The 24,589-nt window shown below is 34.7% G+C and overlaps 2 protein-coding genes across 3 annotated transcripts in view; one reads left to right on the top strand and one right to left on the bottom strand.

The window, feature by feature from the left end:
* Positions 1-19,252, top strand: part of LOC101901643 (probable cytochrome P450 4ac1) — a 181,999-nt gene extending 162,747 nt beyond the window's left edge. Inside the window, exons 2-9 of one of the 2 annotated variants that reach the window (XM_059125603.1) lie at positions 3,364-3,580; positions 7,440-7,643; positions 7,721-7,802; positions 14,919-15,019; positions 15,413-15,674; positions 18,268-18,485; positions 18,680-18,991; positions 19,058-19,252. In XM_059125603.1, the coding sequence (XP_058981586.1) occupies positions 3,385-3,580; positions 7,440-7,643; positions 7,721-7,802; positions 14,919-15,019; positions 15,413-15,674; positions 18,268-18,485; positions 18,680-18,991; positions 19,058-19,221 (1,539 nt within the window). In that variant the 5' untranslated portion in view covers positions 3,364-3,384 and the 3' untranslated portion in view covers positions 19,222-19,252. Of the gene's footprint in view, positions 1-3,363; positions 3,581-7,439; positions 7,644-7,720; positions 7,803-10,988; positions 11,317-11,410; positions 11,615-11,716; positions 11,799-14,918; positions 15,020-15,412; positions 15,675-18,267; positions 18,486-18,679; positions 18,992-19,057 lie in introns of those variants that run through there. The other variant, XM_005186465.4, reaches the window with a different exon arrangement.
* LOC101900564 (bone morphogenetic protein receptor type-1B) overlaps positions 1-24,491 on the bottom strand; it is a 472,784-nt gene extending 448,293 nt beyond the window's left edge. The window contains exon 1 of the mRNA XM_059125600.1: positions 24,378-24,491. Coding sequence (XP_058981583.1) covers positions 24,378-24,468 — 91 coding nt within the window. The 5' untranslated portion in view covers positions 24,469-24,491. The remainder of the gene's footprint in view (positions 1-24,377) is intronic.
* Positions 24,492-24,589: the final 98 nt, after the last annotated feature.

Below are 24,589 nucleotides of genomic sequence, written 5' to 3'. Positions count from 1 at the left end.
ATTATCCAAATGATCTTACTGGTAGTATGTAGCTTAGAGTGGAACACGTTTGAATTCAGATACTTTTATTTGAGAATTTTTTTTTTCTTTACCCAGAGGTGCAGGGTATTAAATGTTTGGCCCGGCAGGAAAATCTCGGTAAATCATGAAAGAAGAGCTAAATATAGAGGACATTGGTTTGGTCGATTGGAAAGTATGACCGAAAACAATGAAGGGGTAAGAATCGATGATTTATTTCACAAATTATGACTGATAGAAATATTGAAAATTGTAACCTATTGCGGGTGAGGTACCAGAAGGGGTTCACAGATATATATCATCTTCACAACAGATTTTGTGTTAGCAAAAATGTTTGTATGTATGTATGAAATTTGAAGAGAGTTGGATGCTTATTTCGCCTTTTGCTTTTCAAAATCTTGATCTCTATGTGGGAAAGGTATCAAAAGGAATGGTCCGATCTCTACCATCTTTATAACAGATCTTGTATTGATAGAAATATTGAGATTTGTCAAGTCTGTATGGAATCTGGTGCTAATTTTCCGTTTTATCAGCTTCATGAATATTCAAAATTTCGAGCCTCTGTGCGGAAGGTATCGAAAGGAGTCGACCGATATATTCCATCTTTAAAGCATATCATGCGTTAGTAGAAAATATGGGATGTGTGAAATATGAAAAGAACCGGATGCTTATTTCGGATTTTGTGATCGTTTTAGTTATTCAAGACTTTGATCCAGAACGAATGATCCGATCTCTACCATCTTTAGAACAGATCTTGCGTTGATAGAAATATTCAGATGTGCCAAGTCTAAATGGAATCGGATGCTAATTTCGCGTTTTATAAGCTTAGTGGATATTCAAAATTTTAAGGCTTTGTGGGGGAGGTACCAGAAGGATTGGACCGATATATCCCACATTGACAACAGATCTTGTGTTAGAAGAAATAATGAGATGTGTGACATATGAAGAGAACCGGATGCTTATTTCGGATTTAATAATCGTTGTGGTTTTTTTGTTGATGATTTTCGCACCTAACCTAGCACTGATGGAAATATTAGATTTCCAAAATTAGAGTCAAATCGAATTATCCTTTCTCTTTCTATGCAGTAAGCTATTTTCTTTTAAAATATTGAAATTTTTTGGGGGAGGAGGGTAACAGAAGGATTGGACTGATATTGTCCATCTCCGAACCCGATCTAAGTTTGACAACAATTCGATGAACCAAGTTTGGATAAAATCGGATACTCCTTTCGAGAGTTTTCGAAGGGGCAGACAGACCGAGGGATGGATGAACGGACGGACGGAAATCCCTAGATCGACTTCAAATGCCCTGCAACGGATTTGATCCAAAGAGACTAAGAGCCTAAAACCGTTATTTCGAACTTAAGCGTCGACCAAGGTGATGATGTGGGCCGCCATAACAGCCGATGGTCGCTCTCTGCTCGTATTAATCGACCGTGGCATCAAAATAAATTCCGAATATTATCTCGAAAATATTCTGGAGGGTGTATTAAAGCCTTGGGCACGCAAACAGGACTCAGCACGCGCCACCCAAGAATGGTTACAAAATGAGCTTCCTCACATCATTTCCAGCGCACAATTGCCACCAAAAATCTCCGGATACCAATCCGTTAGACTATTGTGTCTGGAGTATTTTGCAAAGTAAGGTTGGCACTAAAAAAATACCCAAGTGTCGATCACCTCAAGCATGCGCTTCGCCGGGAATGGGCCAAAATTCCGCAGAGCAACATTTGGTCAGCGTGTGACGGTTTCATTGGCCGTTTGAAGACCATAATTAGTGCCAAAGGTGACCAAAAATTTGATGCTATATCCGACATTTTTGCTTTTTTCAATTTTTATACCCTCCACCATACTATGGAGGGTATATTAACTATGTCTGTTGCAATCACGCTATCTTTCGAACGAATTGAGATAGAAGGCTAAAATTTTGCACACATTTTTATTTTTCCAGTAGGCAGGTTATGTTCGTAAATGGGCCATGTGGGCCATACAACGATACCTCCTGATATTCGATATTTTGATGATTTTAGCGTCATTGTTCACCGAATTTTGTTTCAAATTTAGTATTTAAAGTTCGTAATGGTGTGACGGAAAATTGTCAGTGCAGGTCCACGTCTTCGTATAACCCCCATATAACGGTACCTCCCTATATTCGGTATTTTGATGATTTTAGTGTCATTATTCATCGGAGTGGTTTCAAATTAAGTATTTAGAGTTCGAAATGGGATCTACAGTCTGAGACGGAAAGTTGTCTATGCAGGTCCGGGTCTTCGTATCGGGTCCATACATCAGTACCTCCCTATATTCGGCATTTTGACGATTTTAGGTACAATACTCACCGAAATTGTTTGAGACATCGTATTTTAATTTCGTAATGGATGCTACAGCCTGTGACAGAAAATTGTCTATGCAGGTCCAGGTCTTCGTATAGCTCCGATATAACTGTACCTCCCTATATACGGTGGTATTTTGATGATTTTAACTACATTATTCACCGTTTACTACAAGTTTCGAATTTGAATATGCTAATGGCTTATAACAAACAATGCCTATGTAGGTCCATGTTGTATAGACCCCAATATAACGGCTATATTCGGTATTTTTAAGATCTTAACAGAATTTTTTAACGGATTTTTTTTTTTTTTTTGAAAATTTCCAAATTCATTCCAAATGGTGGAGGGTATTCAAAGTCCGGCCCGGCCGAACTTACTGCTTTTTAACTTGTTATTATTATAGTTTTCCCATAGTTTAAGGTCTAAAAATCCATTGGCTTCCAAGCATTGCCCCAACAGAAATGCTGTCATAAAAACAAAAAAATAGTAAATTGTTTTAAATATTTTTATTTTTTTATTTATTGCAAATTAAAAAGGAACTTTCGCCTTCGTACCTTCCAAATGATGAGATGAAATTAATTATTTAATTCATATTTTCTCCGATTATTTTAATGCCCTCCTAATGTCCGGCATTATTATCATCATTTGGCTTTTGGAATACTGCCTCGTCGCTCCTCCACATACATAGATTATAGTTTTATTACAGCAACAACAGAGTAGTAATAACATCAATTTACAACAACACATCACACATATGAATATTATGGATTACGGAATTAAATGTCAACCAACAAAAAACATAGGAACAACAACAACAACAAATACTAAATGCGATAAGATTGCCGGTCAGAAAATAATCCCATGCCTGCGTCTAAAATAAAGCGAAAAAAAACGAGAGTGAAAAACTGCATTTTAGTCGCTTGTCGCAGGGCAATGTAAACAGAACAATAGAAGTTTCTCATCCATAATTAAAAAAAAAAAAGAAAAACTAAATTTTTTTTTAACAAAAAAGCAACAACAACAACAAAAAGAAATGTGTTTAATATTTTTGGCAATATGTTTGGTGCTGTTGCTCTGCCTTTACAAACTGAATGAGAATTATTTCGTGTTGTGCCTCTGCAAACGTATACGCACCCAGGATGGCAGTAAATTGGAGGATAAAGTCTGTGTGGTGCCCGGCAAGGTGCCAATGTTTGGCAATAATTTGGATATGTTAAAGCTGACACCAGGTAAGGAGGTGGTGCGAAATTAGAGAAAGGGGTGCTATTTATGTCTAGAGCCTTTCTTATCAGGGTCTCGCGATGTGGATTATTTTAATGAGCTATTTATTGCCATTTCAAGTGGTCATGTCGCGAGTCTCAATTTGTGAAATTTTTGAAGAATTTTTGTCATCAGTGCTGGGATTTAAAAAAAAAAAAAGTTCTCGCCTTTTCAAGTTGTCAACTTTTAGACTTTTTAAGGACTTTTAAAACCAAATTTTTGAAATTGAAGTTTTTAAAAAATAATTTAAAAATATTTTCTGATCCGAGATTCTGGACCAGAAATTCTTTAAAGGAATTTTTGTCGCCTTTTCAAGATGTCAAATTTTAGACTTTTTAACGAATTTTAAAACCAAACTTTCAAGGTCTTTTGGAATTGAAGTTTTTAACAAATAATTCAATCGGCCTTTCAAATTCTCATGTCTCGGATATTTTTTAGAATTTTATTAGCCTTTCAAATTTTCAGTTCGTGAATTTTAAAACAGATTTTCTGATCCGAGATTCTGGACCAGGGATTCTTTAAAGGCATTTTTATCGCCTTTCCGAGGTGTCAAATTTTGGATTTTTTAAAGAATTTTAAAGCCAAATTTTCAATATTTTATGGAATTGAAATTTTTAAAAAAATTTTAATCGGCCTTTCAAAGTCTCAGTTCTTGTTATTTTAAGATTTTTATTAGCCTTTCAAACTTTCAATTCGTGGATTTTAAAAAAAGATTTTCTGATCCGACATTCTGAACCAGGGATTCTTCAAAGGAATTTTTATCGCCTTTCCAAGATGTCAAATTTTGGACTTTTTTAAGGACTTTTAAAACCAAATTTTCAAAGTTTTATGGAATTGAAGTTTTTTTTAAAGAATACTTTAATCGGCTTTTCAAGGTCTCATGTCGTGGATTTTTTTTATACAGCCTCCAACATTCTATGGAGGGTATATGTATTCTGGATCAGCGTAAAATTCTAAGACGATCTAGAGATGTCTGTCTGTCTGTCCTTCTGTCTGTTATAATCACGCTATCTTTCGAACGAATTGAGATAGAAGGCTAAAATTTTGCATACTTGCATAGTTTACCAGTAGGCAGATTAAGTTCGTAAATGGGCCATGTCGGTCCTCGTTTTCGCGTAGCCCCCATATAACAGTACCTCCCGATATTCGGCATTTTCATGACTTTAGCGACAGTATGTACCGGAATTATTTCACATACCGTATTTAAAGTTCGTAATAAGTGCTACAGCTTATGACTAAAATTTTTTTATGCAGGTCGACGTCTTCATATAGCCCCCATATAACGATACCTCTCGAGAAACGGTATTTTCATAATTTTAGAGGCAGCATTTACGGAATTATTTCAAATTTCGTATGTGAAGTTCGTAATGGGTGCTACAGCCTATGACTAAAATTTTTGTATGCAGGTCCCACGTCTTCGTATAGCCCCCATATGAGCGTACCTCTTAATACTCGGTATTTTTATCATTTTAGCGACATTATTCACCGAAATTGTTTCAAATTTGGTATTTGAAGTTTGTAATGGGTACTACAGCCTATGACAAAAAATTTCGCAAGCAGGTCCACGTCTTCGTATAGTTTCCATATATCAGTTTTCATTTAAGTGGAAGTTTCCGGAAGTTTTTTGAAATTTTTCAAGTTCTTTCCAAATGGTGGAGGGTATTAAAAGTTCGGCCCGTCCGACCTTAGTTGCTTTTTTACTTATTATATATTTTATTAGTCTTTCAAACTTTCAGTTCGTGCATTTTTAAAATAATTTTCCGACCAAAGATTCTGACGCAAGGATTTTTTAAAGAATTTTTGTCGACGTTCCAATCATACATTGAAAGGCTGATAAAAGCTTCTTTAAAAAATCAAACACCTAAGACATTGAAATTTTGATTTTAAAATTCTTTAAAGTCCGAAATTTACCCTTTAAAGAATTTTAATATTGAAATTTCAAGGCTTAAGGCTTTTATTTTTGAAAAAAAAAAAAAAAATATCAGCCTCTCAAGGTCTCATGTCGTGGATTTTTTTAATATTTCATTCTGCCTTTCAAACTCCCAGTTTGTGGAATTTTAAAATAATAACTTCTGACCAAGAATTGTCATCCAGCGATTCTTTCAAGTAATTTTTGTCGCCTTTCCAATAAGACCTTGAAAGGCTGAAAAGATCAAAATTTCAAGATCTGAAGGCGTTGATTGTCGTGGATTTTTTGAAGATTTCATTGAGCCTTTCAAACTCACACTTCGTGGATTTTTACACCCTCAGCCATAAGGCTAGAGAGGGTATATTTCATTTGATGCGGCCAAAACGTGCCTCATCGAAATAACGATTTTAGACCCTAGCTCACTTTGGACCAAATCCGTTTCAGGACATTTGGAGTCGATCTAGTGATGCTCATCCTTCAGTCCATCTGTCTGCCTGGCTGTTGCGCACGATTCCTCTCGAAGGGAGTTCCGATTTGATCCAAACTTGATACATTGTAATATTATTGTCAAACTTAGGTCGTGGTCGGAGATGGGCAATATCGGTCCACTCCTTTTGGTACATCCGCCAAAAAAGGTCGAAATTTTCAAAAAATATATATATATATATTTTACTGCAAAGAAAGAGAAAGGATAATCCGATTTTGCTCCAACTTGCAAATCCTAATATTTGCATCAGTGGTAGGTCCGGTGCGAAATGGGATATATCGGGTCAAAACTTTTAATAATTATAACTCATAAAATGTGATGTAAGTGCCCCATTTTCTTCAAATTAAACTCCTCGCAATATTTTCATTAACCCAAGATCTGCTATGAAGATGGGATGTATCGGTCCACTCCTTCTGGTACCTCCCCCACAAAGGGTCAAAGTTTTGAATAAACAAAACGATCATAAAATCCGAAATTAGCATCCTGTTGCCTTCATACTTTACACATCCCATTATTTCCACTAACACAAGATCTGCTGAGAAGATGGAATATATCGGTCCTCTCTTTCTGATATCTCCCCTACAAAGGATCAAAATTTTGAATATTCATGAAGCTTATGAAGCCCAAAATAAACATCCGATTCCATTCACACTTGGCACATTTCAATATTTGCATCAACACATGATTTGTTATAAAGATAGTACAAATCGGACCATTCCTTCTGGTACCTCCCCCACAAAGGGTCATACTAAAACGATTATAAAATTCGAAATAAGCATTCAGTTCTCTTCATATTTCACACATCCCATTATTTCTACTAACACAAGATCTGCTGTGTAGATTGGATGTATCGATCCACTCCTTCTTATACCTCCTTCACATAGGGTTCAAATTTTTGAAAAACAAAACACTCAAAATTTCGATCAAATTTCACACTTACAAACATTTTTGCTAAGACAAAACCTGGTGTGAAGATGTTATATATCTGCGAACCCCTTCTGGTACCTCAACCACAAATGGTGACAATTTTCAATTCATTTATCTGCCATATTTCTCTCAACCAAAAACCTGAATTGAATACGGAATTATGATTTGATTTTCTTGTAATTTTGTCCAATACCAATATTTTTATTTAGGTCCGATACGAAATGGACAATATTGGCCCATTGCTTCAGAACCCTATCCATTTAGGATCAACAATTTCAATAATCATAACAAAAGTCACAATATATTTTTATATAATCGAGCATTTGATGAGGGTATACATCTGTCAGCAAAACCGACTGATACGTTTTAACTTCTTAAAATTATTTTGACCAAAAATGTCAAGATTTCGAGTTGAGGATTTTTCAAGAATTTTCAAATATCTTAAATTCTGTATTTTTAAAAAAATGTTAAATTTTCATTTTCAAAATTATTATTTTTTTTTCAGAAACAATTTTCCAATATTGCCGCCAAAGTCTGTTGTATGCCAAGGGGAAAAGTTATATCTATTATTTCTTAAGAGCACCGATTTACAACATCACCACGGCGGAAGATGCAGCCGAGCTGTTTCAGAGTACCACGTTGTTGGATAAATCAGTGATATATAAATACTTGATACCATTTTTGGGTGATGGTTTATTGATTAGTTCGGGTATGTATTATGCATCGATCCGAAATTGAAATATATCAAAAAATGCTCATTTTTTTGTTTTTTTTTTTTTTTTTAAGATCGCAAATGGTTCAATCGCCGCAAATGTTTAACCCCTGCCTTTCATTTTAACGTTTTGCAGACATTTAATGATATATTCAAGTAAGTATGAAATATATTTTTAAATTTGGCTATTATAAATGTTTCAAAGTACTTTCTCGAGGATTTAAATTCTTTGTGGATTTTTTTTTGTCAAGAATTAAAGTATTGTAAAGACGGTTTAAGAAGTTTCGAGGTGACCTAAGGGTTTCTGGCCGTCCGTCTGTCTGGCTGGCTGATACGATAAATAACTCTCGATGTGAGAATTCGATTCGTTCCAAACTTGATACATCTTAATATTATAATAAAATATAGATCGAGTTTGGAGATGGACAATATCGGTCCACTCCATCTGGTACCTCCAACAGAGGTTTAGTACTTTCTTTTTTTTTTAATTTTTTAGTCATCTATATATATATAAAAGACTAACTGAGAGTCAACGTTCAGACGAAACCGCTGAAGCTAGAATCTTGAAATTTTTTTCGAGGGTTATTCTTGGTGCGTAGGAGTGTGATAAAGCTGGGTTTTTGGAAATTCGTACTAAAAGGGTACGAAAAGTACTAAAAATTGAATTATTTGTACTGGTCAAACGGAATGAGCTAGAATTCTGAAATTTGGAATGAGAGTCACTGATGGGGAGCAGGATTTTTGGAAATTCGAACCTAATGGTTACGAAAAATTTTTAAATGGCACTAAGCTTCTAATATGGTACCGTTTGGTATTGTGTGAACGGATAGGCCTAAAACTTGAAATTTGGTATGAGAGGTTTCGAAAATATGTACTATAATTGTACGAAAGGTACTAAATGGTACTAAATTAAGAGCAGTTTGGTTTAGGGTTGTATTGCAGTCCATGTTGGTGGTATATTTGTGATAAAGATACGGTTTTGTACTAAAAGTGCACGAAAAGTACTAAATGGTACTAAATTTGATATTGAATTAACCAATAATTCTGGAAATCTGCCTGGACAAATGTCTACTATAATTCTACGAAAAGTACTGAATGGTACTAAATTTAATCTTAGTTGAAGGGACAGAGCTGAAGTTCTGAAATTTGATGCTTAGATAACTAATGGTATAAGTGTTTGAGATTTGGCAGTGGTTGGAAAATGCGCCCTTTATTTGTACGAAAAGTACTAAATGGTACTATATTTGTTATTGAGTGAAGGGATAGAGCAGAAATTTGATATAGATATGACGATAGTTTCGGAAAGTACTAAATTTGGTATGGGATGAAGACGTAGAGAAGTTGGTGTCAGTGGTTATAATATGGAGGTGATTTTACAAATGCGTGCTATAAATGTACTAAATGGTACTAAATTTGGTCTTGATCGGAAGGATAATGATAAAATTTTGAAATTTAACATTTTCATAACTAATGGTATCTGTGGTTAAGATTTGGATATGGTTTTGAAAATAATTGTCTGAAAAGTACTAAGTGGTACCTAATTCGGTATTGGAGGAATGGATAGAGCTGGATTTCCGAAATTTGATGTTGAAGTCTCAGTTGGTATCTGAAATTGAGAATTGGAGGTTGTTTTTGGAAATGTGTACTACATTTGTACGAAAAGTATTAAATAGTACTAAATTGGATAATGCGTGAAGGAATAGAGCTGAAATCCTGAAATTTTATATGGATGTCACTGTTGGTGATTGTAGTTGAGAGAAGGAGGTGGTGTCGGAAATTCCTACTTTGAACATACAAAATGTGCAAAATGTCTCAAAATTTGCAGTTTAGTGTTGGGATAATATGAAATTTTGAAAGTTGTTGTAACAGTGACCTGTTGGCCCGTGTGTAGAGAAGGACTAACTCCACATGTGTAGTATAAGATTTTTACTTAGACTGGAGACATATAGAACTCGTTAATTTCGTATCAAACATCAGGTTTTGGCTATATACGTAACTTCCTTCACTTTATATGAGATATGTGATAATTTTTGGAAAATTTTGAAATGATATTGATGATACCAGATATTGTTTACCAAAATTTTGGGATGTGGAAAATTTAAAGAAAATTTAACATTAATTTCCTATTTTATGCGAATAATTGGGATGTGTGAAATTTGAAATGAATCCGATGCCTATTTTATGAAAGTATTGAAAATTCTTACCCTTTGTAGGGGAGATAGCAGATGGGGTGATCCGATAATCACCGTCACACCAGACATTACATTAGCAATAAAATGGGATGTGTGAAATTTGAAATGAGCCAGAGGCTTATTATGAGATTTACAATTATTCACAATTTTGACCCGTGGGAAGAGTACCAGAAGAATTGCTCCGATTTTCACACCAAATCTTGTGCTAATCAAAATATTGGGATGTGTTACATTTAAGAGAATCGAATGCCTATTTCGGATTTTATGTGAGACTAGCAAGTGCTCGCTACCTTGTCAGACAAAAGTCCACTTTAGATTCGCATAACTATTCGTGTTAGGCTTTTCAGTACCCAAAATCTACAATTTGTTCAGTTTGACAATTTTTTTTTATCAAAACCTCAAACATCGTTCTAAATTGTCAAACTTTCAAGGTTTTATGTTCCTTTCAGAATTTTTAGGGTAATTTGGGCCCACTGATGTCAAAAATGTACTTCAAAAATTTTTCCGATTTTTAATTTTTCAAGGAACCAGTGTTCGAGATTTCGAACAGTCAAGTTTCCGCATATGTAAAGTCACGCTTGTGCATGCAAATCATGCTTTTTATATTTAGTATAACGGCTACACAAATATTTTTTTTTTTTTTTTTTTTTTTTTTTTGAAAAGGGTGTTTTTACTCTTCGAAAAATCAAACAGAGGTGCTAAATACGTTAATATTTTAATTCTAAGGAAAAGTGACAAAAGAAAGAAATATTCTACATCACATTTCATTGTAAGCCTCAGAACAAAAGAAATGTCTTGTTAATTTAAAAAAAAAAAATATTAATTAAAAAAAAAATTATTTTCCAACTGTTCTAAAGCCGTCCCATTAAAAAAATAGTGGTTTCGAAGATTTTTATTGGGCTATAGACAGACAATCTACCATTTTGTATAGCATTCTTTTCAATGGCAATCTCATTGGCCAAGCTATATTCTCGATTCCATAATCTAAAATCGTTTACTCTATTATATTATTATCATTTGCATGCGACAACAATAACAGCAGCAACAACAAAACATTTAAATAAACATTTGATGATAATTAAATAGTCCGATAAGAATTGATGATGATAGTCAACCAAAAAATTTATAAATTTGGGTAGAGTATTACAATCTTAGTTTGACGCCGAATTTCATAGTAAACAGATCTAACTTCGAATGAAAGAAAAAAATTGAAAAAAATATTTTAAAAAAAAATCAAAAAAAAATATTAAAAAATTTTAAATCAAATTCCGTAGCCAAAATAATGTGTTTTGTATTTCTGGCAATATGTTTGATTTTATTCATTTGTCTTTACAAACTGAATGAGAATTATTTTGTGTTGTGTTTCTGTAAACGGGTGCGCACCATCGATGGCAGTAAATTGGAGGATAAAGTCTGTGTGGTGCCCGGCAAGGTGCCAATGTTTGGCAATAATTTCGATTTAATTGATATGACACCAGGTGAGAGGAAGAGAGAAATATTCATGAATCAGACTCATTAATTGAGAGAAACACACAATATCTTCCTTCTCTCTCTCCCCCCCACTCAATTTAGAGACCATATTCCATTACTCTCGCAACCATTACCGCTATGCCAAGGGTAAACATTACCTTTTGTATTTCCTCTTTACTGCGGTGTATAGCATCAACAATGCCGAAGATGCCGCCGAGCTGTTTCAGAGCACTACGATTTTAGAGAAATCGGTACTTTATAAATATGTGGAACCATTTTTGGGTGAGGGTCTGCTAATTAGTTCGGGTAAGTGTGAAATTTTATGGCGTGTGCAAGAGGTCATGAATTTCGAAATAAAAAAATTTGGTTGATGGCGTTTTGCCTTATCAATATTCCGTCTTTTTGTAGATCGCAAATGGTTTAGTAGGCGCAAACTTTTGACCCCGGCTTTTCATTTTAATGTCTTGCAAACGTTCAATGATATCTTCAAGTAAGTTTGAAAGAATATATATTGACTGGCTAGGTAAAGAGAGGTTCAAAGTCGAAACGTGCCAATGTTTTATTTTTTATAAAGACCTATAGGTGATAAAATAAAATAATTATCGGTGTAAAAATTGTAGAAAAAAATATTAAAAAATCTCTATGATAACCATTAAAAATATCTTAAAAATCCAAAAGTATTGGACCGACAGTCCCATAAAAAATACCCCTAAGAAATTAAATATTATTATACCCTCAACAATATGGCTAGAGAGGGTATATATCATTTGATACAACCTAAACGCCCCTAATAAAAATAACGCTTTTAGGCCCTAAGTCTCTTTGGACCAAATCCTTTTCAGGACATTTGAAGTCGACCTAGCGATTCCCGTGCGTCCGTCTGGCAGACTAATACATACGATAACTCCTGAAGGAAGTATCCTCTTGGGTCCAAATTTGGTACATCGTAATATTATTATCAAACTTAGATTGAGTTCGGAGATGGGCAATATCGGTCCACTCCTTCTGGTACCACCCCCACAAAAGTTAGAAATTTTCAACAAATCAAATAAAATAGTATCAGTCTGTTTTGCCGACAGATGTATACCCCAGCTTTAAGATATGATTATTTAAACTGTTGACCCTTTATGGAAAAAGGTTCCGAAGCAATTGGACAATATTGACAGTCTGACTGGTAAACATATTACGACGTGTAAGATTTTGACTAACTCGACTACATCCTATACTTTATATGAGATATGGGAAAATTTTTGGAAAATGTTGAAATATGATTGAGGTACCAGATATAGTGGACCGAAGTATTCTATTTTTATACTTCATCTAATACAGATAAAAATATGGGTATGTGCAAAATTTGAAAGAAATCGAACATTTATATCCAAATTTATGTGAAATCATATTCGTATCATATTTCTGGTTAGAGATATTGAGAGATATTGCCGACTTCCTTTTAAAGTTGTGACAGATATAAGTATTGGAAATTGTGACCCTTTGTGGGTGAGGTACCAGAAGGGATTGACAGATATATATGATCCTTCACAACAGATCTTGCGTTGGCAAAAATATTTGGATGTGTGAAATTCGAAGAGAGTTAGATGCTTATTCCGCTTTTAATGAGGGTTTTTCTTAATTCTGAACCATTTGTGGGGGAAGTATCAGAAGGAGTGGACCGGTATATCCCATCTTCACAGCAGATCTTGTGTTAGTAGAAATATTAGGAAGTGTGAAATGTGAAGAGAACCGGATGCTTATACCAGATTTTATAATCGTTTTAGTTATTCAAAATGTTGACCCTAAGTGGGTCAGGTACCAGAAGGAATGGTCCGATCTCTACCATCTATATAACAAATTTTCTGTTGACATTGAACATTGAGATGTGTCAAGTCTAAATGGAATCTGATGTTAATTTCGCGTTTTATGAGTTTCATGGATATTCAAAATGTTGGCTCTTTGTGGGGGTGGTACCAGAAGGGGTGGACTGATATATTCCATATTCACACCAGACCTTGGATTAGTAAAAATAATGGGATGAGTGAAATATGAAGAGAGCCGGATGCTTATTTCGCATTTAATAATCATTTTTGTTATTCAAAACTTTGACCCTTTGGGGGGGAGGTACCAGAAGGAATAGTCCGATCTCTACTACCTTTATAACAGATCTTGTGTTGAAAGAAATATTAAGATGTGCCAAGTCTGAATGGAATCGGGTGTTAATTTCGCATCGTATGAGCTTCATAGATATTCAAAATCTTGACGCTTTGTGGGGGAGGTACCAGAAGGGGTGGACTGATATATCCCTTCTTCACACCCGACCTTGGGATTATAAAAATATTGTGATGTGTATAATTTGAAGAGAACCGGATGTTTATTTCGGATTTTATGATCGTTTTGGTTATTCAAAATGTTGACCCTATGTGGGGGAGGTACCAGATCCGATCTCTACCATCTTTTTAACAAATCTTGTGTTGATGGATATATTGAGATGTGCCGAGTCTGAAAGAAATCGGATTATAATTTCGCGTTTTATGAGCTTCAAAAATATTCAAAATTTTGACCCTTTGTGGTGGAGGTACCAGAAAAAGTGACCCGATATATCCCATATTTACAGCAGATCTCGAGTTAGTAGAAATAATTGGATGTGGGAAATATGAAGAGAACGGGATGATTATTTCGTATTTTATGATAGTTTTGGTTATTCGATAGTTTGACCCTTTGTGAGGGAGGTACCGGAAGGAATGGCCCGATCTCTACCATCTATATAACAAATTTTCTGTTGATGCGAACATTGAGATATACCAAGTCTGAATGGAATCGAATGTTAATTTCGTGTTTTATGAGCTTCAGGAATATTCAAAATGTTGGCTCTTTGTGGGGGTGGTACCAGAAGGGGTGGACTGATATATTCCTTCTTCACACCAGTCCATGGGTTAATAAAAATATTATGATGGGTATAATTTGAAATCAATCGGACGCTTATGTCACATTTTATAAAATTTAAAATTATTTCAAGATTTAACCCTTTGTGGGGGAGGTACTTGATGGAGTAGACCGATGTTGTCCATTTTCGCACCTGACCTAGCACTGATGCAAATATTAGGATTTACAAAGTTGGAACAAATTCGGATTATCCATTCTCCCTCTCTGCGCAGTAAATTATTATTTTTGGAAATTTCCAACTTTTGTGGGGGAGGTACCTATCTCCGAACTCGATCTAAGTTTGGTAATAATATTACGATTTACCATGTTTGGACCAAACTGGATACTCCCTTCGGGAGTTATCGTGCGCACCAGCCAGACGGACGGACGGACGTCGCTAGATCGACTCCAAACGTTCTGAAACGGATTTGGTCCAAAGAGACCTAGGGTCTAAACCGTTATTTCGATGAAGCATGTTTTGGCCGTATTAAATGATATATACCCCCTCTAACCATATGGCTGGGGGTATAAAAAAAAGCTATGATGATCTGTAAAAAAAAAAATTGAAAAATCCACAAGTATTGGTCCGACAGTCTCACAACAAATACCCCTAAAAATATATTATTTTTATTGTTCTTTGTCCTCTAAAAATTTAGGAAAAATATTTTAAAATAAATATATATTTTTCTTTCAGGGAGGAAAGCCTAAAACTCTTGAAAAAGTTGCAACACCTGCAAAAGGACGAAATCGAAATAAACGATATTGTGACAGAATTCACTTTGAACAATGTCATCGGTAAGTTTCGGCCAGTATTTCGTTGAGGTCTCTTTTTTCAAAACGAAACGAAATTTCGAGAAAAAATCAATCAAAAATCACAAAAATTCAAAAAAATATGATCTTTGCTTTAAGAATTTCAAAAAATGAAAATTATTATTATTTTTTTTATTTTAATATTTTTTTTTTATTTTATCATTATTTTTTATTTATTTATTTTTTATTTTATTATTTTTTATTATATTATTATTATTTTTATTTATTTGTTTATTGAATTTATTTATTTATTATTATAATTTTTTTTTTCTTGATTGCTTAAGTCCACATTACTCCATTGGTTTTATTTCATATTACTCGCTACTAGATTTTCATAACGAATCTAAATTTTTGAATCCATATTTTCTCTTCCTCTAGAAACCGCCTTGGGTGTCAAATTGGATGACATGAAAGGAAGTGCCCAATATCGCCATACCATCCATGACATCGAAGAGGTCATTTTGGAAAGAATCTACAATCCTCTGATGTATTACGATTTCGTGTTTAGACTCTTCGGGAGATATAAGAAACACAAGGAAGATTTGAAAATAGCCAGTAATTTCAGTAGTAAAATTATCCAAAAGAAACGTGAGGAGTATCGCAAGAAGAAGGAAATGGAGAAGCAACAAGACAATGAGGTGTAAGTAAGAAAAACAGCACAATCTATATTAATAAAAGAGTAAAGTAATTGACTGGCTGAATGACAGACTTGACGATTCATCAAAGCTCAAACGAAACGACTGAAGCTAGAATCATGAAATGGTCCGAAGGGGTAAGATAAGGCTGGGTTTTTGGATTCGTACTAGAACGGTACGAAAGGTATAAAAATGTACTATATTTAAAATTTGGAATGAAAATCAAGGTTGGACATATGGAGATGGACTGATGGTACTGAGTTTTGGCGGTGGTTTGGAAGTGCGTCCTATATCTGTACGAAAAGTACAAAATTGGTTATTGGGTAAAGGCATACAGCTTGAATCCCGAAGTTTGTTATTGGTGTCTGGAATTGAGATATGGAGTGGTCTTAGTGACTACTTTGATTTCATTGCTAACTTTCCGACAAAAATCCGTTAATTACCGAAATTATAATCATTTTAAAAATGTCAGAGCGAAGATTTGTAAACTTAAAAAAAATTGGTCCAAGAATCACCAAAAATAATAGGTTTTTCGGAAATATTTGTCTAAAACTTTCGAGTTAGAATCGTTGACTTTGTTAAAAAATGTGCTCATATTTTTATGGCAAGAATGCTGGATTATTTTTTATATTACTAAAAATTGCGGGGCAAGAATCATGGCTTACAAAAAAGACATTTGTCAAGTTCAGGTCCAAAAAGCTTTGATTTAAAAAAAAATATTTTCAAAAATATTTTATGTTAGAAATTGTAACTTAAAAAATGCCCAAAATCCAAGGTGAACAATTTTGGACTTTTTCAAATATTTGCCGAATTTTCGCATCAATTTTTATAAATATATTTATAAAATATTTCTGGTCCGAAAATCCTTGATTTAAAAAAATGGCAGAAGTTTCAAGTATTTTTATAAAAATCGTACATTTTTAAGATTATTTGTCAAAAATTCCCTGCCCAAGAATATTGAATTTTTTGCCAAAAATGTCCGTTCCAAGAATCATGGTTTTAAAAAAATCCAAAAAAAAAGGGTTTAAGCCAAGAGATTCATATCTCAAAAAGAAAAGTTTAACATTAACGCAGTTTAAGTTTTCTATTGCAAGTGACTTCCCCAATTAAAAATATTATAAAAAAAAATAAATAAATAAAAAAGGAAACAAGTGAAAAAGCAGTAAGTTCCATTTGGAAAGAATTTGGAAATTAAAAAAAAAATAAATAAAAATAAATAAATGAAAAATATAATTCCTTATAAATACCCCTTAAAAATACCCTATATCGACGTGGACCTGCCATTTTCTGTGACAGGCTGTAGTACCCATTACGAAGTACAAATACGAAATTTTTACAATTCCGTTGAATAACGTAGCTAAAATCTTTAAAAAATATCGAATATAGGGAGGTACCGCTATATGGGGGCTATACGAAGACGTGGACCAGCACAGACAATCTCCTGTCATAGGCTGTAGCATCCATTACGAACATCAAATACCAAATTTGATACAATCCCGGTGAATAATGTCGCTAAAATCCGAAATATCGGGAGGTTCCGTTATATGGGGCTATACGAAGACGTGGGCATGCAAAGACAATTTTCTGTCTTAGGCTGTAGTGTCCACTATGAACTTCAAATATCAAATTTGAAACAATCCCGTTGAATAATGTCGCTAAAATCATCAAAATACCGAATATCGGGAGGTACCGTTATATGGGGGCGTGGACCTACATGGCCCATTTTCAATACCAAAAGTCCTGCAGACATTACATACATTTGAGTAAAATTTTATCAATCTACTTCAACTCCTTCGGAAGCTAGAGTGATTTCCACAGACGAACCCACGGATAGACGGACGGACATCGCTAAATCGACATAGAATTTTATGCTGATCAAGAATGTATATACTTTGTGGGATCTAAAATGTAGAGGGTTGCCCATATTCGACGGACCCATGACTCTTTGGGCCCATTCCAATCGACGAGGCTTGTCCGCAGGCAACATTCTTTGCGTCAATTGAATTTTGTACGGGAACAAATGCAAATCAATTCGAATAATCCGTTGTAAAGTGGACTGAGCCATGCCCAACTGCTGAGAACGCCGTACGAGCCAGTGTTGAGAGGTCCCCAAGAACATCCCGAGTTCTTGGGGACCTCTCAACACTGGCTCGTACGGCAGCGATATTCTCGGCCGATCGCCTTGGTCGACTTTTATATGGCCTCTTCGGATTAGAAAGAGCCTTACCAGTCGAAAATTTTTCGTATAAACGCTTAATGGTGTTCTTAGAAGGCTCACTTCTCACATTTTTTAATGTTTTGAAAGCACGTTGAGTTTTCACAATTGACTTCTTGTAAATTTCAACTATTTCAGAGCGCCCGGGTGGCGTGTATTGGTTCATGGTAAAAATCTGCTTGGAATCGAATATGGACAACCCTGTATATGTCGAAGTGTTAAAAACGGGATCGCAAACTTAATATACCCTCCATACTATGGCGGACTTTGACTTTATTTCGAAAGATTGATGTTTTAAACAACTACGAAAGAATCTCGATATGAATATTTTTATATCATATCATAACTAAAAATGAATTTCCCATTGCAATTGTGTATTTTAGTGACGATTTTGGCAAGAAGAAACGTTATGCCATGTTGGATACGCTGCTGGATGAGGAATCCAAGGGCAACATTGATCACGAGGGTATTTGTGATGAAGTCAACACATTTATGTTTGAGGGTTACGATACAACTTCAACATGTCTGATTTTTACAATTTTGAATTTGGCATTGCATCCGGATGTCCAGAAGAAATGCAGAGAGGAAATTGCCAACATAGGTGGGTAAATATAAAACTCGAAATAGCTCAACAAAAAATTATTTATTATTGGACTACGAAAATGTATTATTTATAGCCAAGAAATAAATTCTTATTCGGTAGTGAATCAGAATTTCAATGATTTTTTTTTTTTTGTGGAAAATAAATTTTCCAATATCCAATCAAAAAAACATATTTATACTTTCCTTTTTCAGGTGACTTCTCTTCCCTGACCGTTTTCGATTTCAACAAATTGGAATATTTGGAATGTGTGCTGAAGGAGACATTGCGTCTCTATCCCTCGGTGCCATTCATTGCCCGCACCTGTGTCGCTGAGACGCGTATAAATGGTTTAATCCTTCCCACAAATAGTCAAATAAATGTTCATGTCTATGACATCATGAGAGATCCAAGACATTTCCCGAATCCCACTGAATTTAAGCCGGAGCGGTTTACACCAGAAAATTCTGTGGATCGTCATCCGTTTGCCTTCGTACCATTTAGTGCTGGTTCGAGAAATTGCATAGGTACAATTATTAATAATTATTATTAAATTTTTTAATTTTAAATAATTTTTGATGTTGTTTTTTAAGGACAAAAATTTGCCATTTTGGAAATGAAAGCAGTTTTGGTGGCCCTGCTGAGTAATTTTGAAATTTTACCCGTTACCAAGTTGGAGGATTTGATATTTGAATATGGCATTATATTGAGAACAAAGCAAAAGATTTATGCTAAGCTTAAGAAAATTGAAAAATAAAGAATGAGAAAGAAATGAGAAAGTAAAGAAAGTCTTAAAGTCGGGCGGGGTCGACATTATTAAACCCTACACCACTTTGCTAATTTAGTAGAGCTACGCATAATAATTAAAAGTTTTTATGGGAGAATTCAATTCCCATTTGGTGCGCAATTAATTTGAAATCGGATAAAGATATATATAAGAGGTATATCCAAGTCCGAACCGATCTCGATAAAATTTGGCAAAGATATTTCTGAGCTGTATTTGATATATTTCCCTAAATATCGTTGTTACGGAGTGCATATTACGGCTGTGGGTAACAAATACAACAAATCGGATGAACAGTATATATGGGAGCTATAGCTATATCTGAACCGATCTTCACCAAGTTTGACGTACTAGCTTCTAGACTCAATTCGGTCGTAAGTGCCAAATTCCATCCCATTTGGACAAATATTAGACGTTTGGTGCACAATATAAGGTAAATCGGACGAAGTTATATATGGGAGCTATATCCAAATCTCAACCGATCTCGATCAAATTTAGCAAATGTATTTCTGAGCTGTATTTTCTATATTTCCCCAAATATTGTTGTAACAGAGTTCATATTACGGTTGCGGAGGACAAAAATAACAAATCGGATGAACAATATATATGGGAGCTATAGCTATTTCTGAACCGAATTCGATCAAATTTGTCATACTTATTTTCAGGCCTAATTTGGTTGTATGCGCAAAATTCCATACTATTCGGGCTTATATTACACGTTTGGTGCACAATAAAAGTCAAATCGGACGAAGATATATAGGGCAGCTATATCTAAATTTTGACCGATTATCTCCAATTTCAATAGGGTTCGTCCTTTGGCCAAACAAATGAGTTGTCATCAGCAGAAATGGTTCGAAAAATAAAGAAGAGACTTGATCGCAACCCGCGTCGCATTGGCAGAAAAATGGCTCGTGAGCTGAATATATCGCAATATTCAATTCGGCAAATATTGAAAAAATGAGCTCGGGTTAAAGCCATTGAAATTCCAAAAAGTGCAAGAACTTACACCGCAACAGAAAGAAAATAGACTCAAAAGAGCTAAAGAGTTGCTACGCTTGACCGAAAGTGGTGAACTGCCGAATTTGCTTTTCTCCGATGAGAAAACATTCGTTGTCCTGTCCAGCAGTTTGTAAACAAACAAAAGGATTGTGTTTACTTGCCAAAGAGGTCAGCTGAAAATTTGCACCTTCGGTTGGCCATCAGAACTCAAGCGCCGGCCATGGTGATGGTGTGGGCCGTCTATAACAGCCGATGGTCGCTCTCTGCTCGTATTAATCGACCGTGGCATCAGAAAAAATGCCAAATATTATCGCGAAAATATCCTGGAGGGTGCCTTGGGTACGCAAACATTTTAGCTGCAGACCTTGGACATTCAAATAGGACTCAGCACGCTCCACCCAAGAATAGTTGCAAAATGAGGTTCCTCGCTTCATTTCCAGCGCACAATGGCCACCAAAATCTCCGGATACCAATCCGTTGGACTATTGTGTCTGGAGTATTTTGGAAAGCAAGGTTGGCACTAAAAAATATCAAAGTGTCGATTACATCAAGCAAGCGCTTCCCCGGGAATGGGCTCAAATACAGCAGAGCAATATTCGAGCAGCGAGCGACGGTTTCATTGGCCGTTTGAAGGACATAATTCGTGCCAAAGGTGACCAATTCGAACAAATCTAAACTTCGTCTAAAATTTGATAAATTTAAAAAAAAATGTAAAAATGATGATTTTTTTGCAGTTTTTTTATCTCACCCTGTATATACACTATATTTCTGGGAATATTGTTCAGAAATCAAGCTTGCACCCACCTTATATTGGCCTCTCGTCAATAATGTGGGAATATTGTGTTCATCATCTTTTCAACATTTCCTTTTACAAAAGAAATCAAAATATTTTAGTCTTGCCACAAATGGCATCATTTCTCCCATTTGGTATGAGTACAACATGGCAATGGCAATTGTATGTGTAAATTAGAAAAAAAAACAATCAATTCACTAGACAACGAAAAAAAGGATGTCTCTTCACTTGTCATTGTGCCCCAGAAAGCTATGCAACGTGTTGCGAATAGTGATTTGTTAGATGTCTAGCGGCAGTCCAACGTCAATGACAATCTCAAAATCATTGGGTTTTTGTTCCGCAAAAGAAGAATTTGTTATGGAAGCAAAGTAACAACATTGAAAAAACATTCCCAGAGACTATACTTTGTCAAGTTAAGAAGGAAGGAAATGAAAAATGTAAAGAATTTATAATGTGTTGCTATTTTGTAAGATCAAACAACTAGAAGGATAACCGTAACAAAGACTTATACTATAAACTCAAAGTTCTTCGAAAGCGGAATTGACGGTCTTCGAATAAGCTGAGTTGTAGTTTACATTCTAAAGAAGTCAAAATAACCTTAAGTTCCACTGCAAACCTGACCTGAAGAAGGTCTTGGAAAAATTCTTAAAAAATCGTCAACTATTGATCTGAAGATTGTCTTTGAAAATTTTCTTAAAAATCGTCACCTATTAATCTGAAGATTGTCTTTGATAATTTCCTTAAAATCCATGCCTTTTGAAAAATTCTTCAAAATCCAGGCCTTTTGAAAAATTCTAAAAAATCCATGCCTTTGGAAAAATTCTTAAAAATCGACGCCTTTGGAAAATTTCTTAAAAATCCACGCTTTTTGAAAAATCCTTAAAAATGCAGCCTTTTGAAAAATTCTTAAAAATCTAGTCCGTTTGAAAAGTTCTTAGAAATCCAGGACTTTTGAACAATTCTTAAAAATCCAAGCCTTTGGAAAAAAATTTAAAAATCCACGTCTTTGGAAAAATTCTTAAAAATCCAAGCCTTTGGAAAAATTTTTAAAAATCCACGTCTTTGGAAAAATTCTTAAAAATCCACGCTTTTTGAAAAATCCTTAAAAATCCACGCCTTTGGAAAAAATTTTCAAAATCCAGGCCTTTTGGAAAAATTTTTCAAAATCCAGGCCTTTTGAAAAAATTTTAAAAATCCACGCCTTTTAAAAAATTCTTAATAATCCAGGCCTTTGAAATTTTTTTTAAAAAATCTACGCCTTCTAAAAAACTCTTAATCCACGTCTCTTGAATTTTTTTTTTTAAAAATCTACGCCTTTTGAAAAACTATTAATCCACGTCTCTTGAAAAATTCTTAAAAATCCATCTTTTGAAAAATTCTTAAAGATCCACGCCTTTGGAAAAATGTTTAAAAAATCCACGCCTTCCGAAAAATTCTTAAAAATCCAGGCCCTTTTGAAAAATTCTTAAAGATCCACGCCTTTTGAAAAATTCTTAAAGATCCACGCCTTTTGAAAAATTCTTTAAAAATCCACGCCTTTTGAAAAATTCTTTAAAAATCCACGCCTTTTGAAAAATTTTTAAAAATCCACGACTTTTGAAAAATTCTTAAAAACCCAGGCCTTTTGAAAAATTCTTAAAAATCCAGGCCTCTTTAACTGAAGATGGTCGTTTCAAAATTTTTTAAAAGTATCCACGCCTCTTCAACTGAAGATGGTCGTTTGAAAAATTCTTAAAAATACAGGCCTTTTGAAAAATTCTTAAAAATCCAGGCCTCTTTAACTGAAGATGGTCGTTTGAAAAATTCTTAAAAGAATCCAGGCCTTTTAAAAAATTCTTAAAAATCCAGGTCTCTTTAACTGAAGATGGTCGTTTGAAAAATTCTTAAAAAATCCATGCCTCTTCAACTGAAGATGTTCGTTTGAAAAATTCTTAAAAATCCAGGCTTCTTTAACTGAAGATGGTCGTTTGAAAAACTCTTAAAAAATTCACGCCTCTTCAACTGAACAATAGCTGTGAATGGGAACAGTTCAAAATTCATTTTTCTCGATTTAGACCCGCAACATGCCACTTCATCTGCCGTTGATGGAATCACTTGGAACAAAGAATTTTAACTCTGCCTGAGTCTTTCTGCGTTCTGTGGCAAACATAATCAAATGAGCCTCATTCAATCAGCATCAAGCTAAAACGAGCAATTCAGATCCAGGGTATCAGAAGAAACGACGACACTTGTGCTAGCTAAGCCGTCTAGAGATAGGTTGTTGTGAGCTTAAACATCGCTGTCTGTAATACGGACATAAGGTTCAAGTGTGGTCATTGTTCTGACATTTTTTGGAAATTTTCACCTCCTTGGTTTGGAGCAGAACTCCTAGGTCATTTGTGTATCTCTACATTTGAAAGCAAACAGGTCAAGCAACAAAAAGGAGCCGATATCAACTGGCTGACTAGGCTATAATGGTTATTTAATGGAAGCGGATATTTATTTTCTTGAGTTCTGTTATGGAAATGAATCTGGAAAAAATAAAACATTCAAAGAGTATTTTACAAAGTAGAGTTGGTCCGTGTTTTAGAAATACTAATATTTCAAGTTGCCTACACTCTCTTTTGGTTGTCTATAAAATATCCACAAAGTCTCCATGTAGCTCATAAAGTCGTCCTTCACTAATCTTGCATTTAAATAACCTTCCTTCGACTCGTCTGTAAAGACACTAGGCCTTAAGAAATATAAACCGCCAACGAATGAATCCATTATGATAAACATTAAAAGCGCCATCTAGCGTTGCATAGCACAATCAAAATAAAATGCGGCATGTTGAATAAGAATTTGCAACACCAATTAACTACATAGATTTGTTATTGGAATCGAATACGACTGCAAACATCTCTTTAGCTTCTCCCACATCTTAACAATAATAACAAACAGATGCAGAGCACATACACTACCACTACACAAAAACAACAACAAAACTTAATTAAATAAACAAATAAGAATATTTGTTTAAACAAAACACACTGCTCTCAAACAAATAATTCACAAAAACAACATGCCGCAAACATACACTCACACACCGCAACATTCCACATCGGTTGGCTGTCAACACCTGTTTTTCTTATTGGAGTAAAAGAGAACACACTAGAGCATATCATCACTTCACACTCACGAAACGGAATTTGCGAATGGAGGAGAACCAAAGACAAAATAGAAAAAAAAAACAAAACACAAACCAACAAGAGTCATTTAAGCATCAGAATGTTTTCAATTTTTCACACAATTCCAATGGAATAAACGCGGCATTTCAATGAAATTAAGATAAGCTCGAATTGTAGTTTTCACTAACCTGATTGAAAATTCAAAAAGATGATTGGAAATAGCACAAAATACCGTAAAATTAGACGACCGTCGCGAGAACAAAACATTTTATCGGCCATTTTCACACAAAACTAGTGATGGCAGAGCAATGACAGTTGTTTTTGTGTTATCGGTTGCCTAGCTGCGATTGGTGTTGTGTTGTCTCTAATGAAATTGTGTGCAGGGTTGTATTCAGAAGGT

This window comes from Musca domestica, unplaced genomic scaffold (genome assembly GCF_030504385.1).
Source record: "Musca domestica strain aabys unplaced genomic scaffold, Musca_domestica.polishedcontigs.V.1.1 34, whole genome shotgun sequence".
Classification (NCBI taxonomy): Eukaryota; Metazoa; Arthropoda; class Insecta; order Diptera; family Muscidae; genus Musca; species Musca domestica.
The sequence above is the reverse complement of the archived record's forward strand: the minus strand, read 5'-3'. Positions and strand labels throughout refer to the sequence as shown.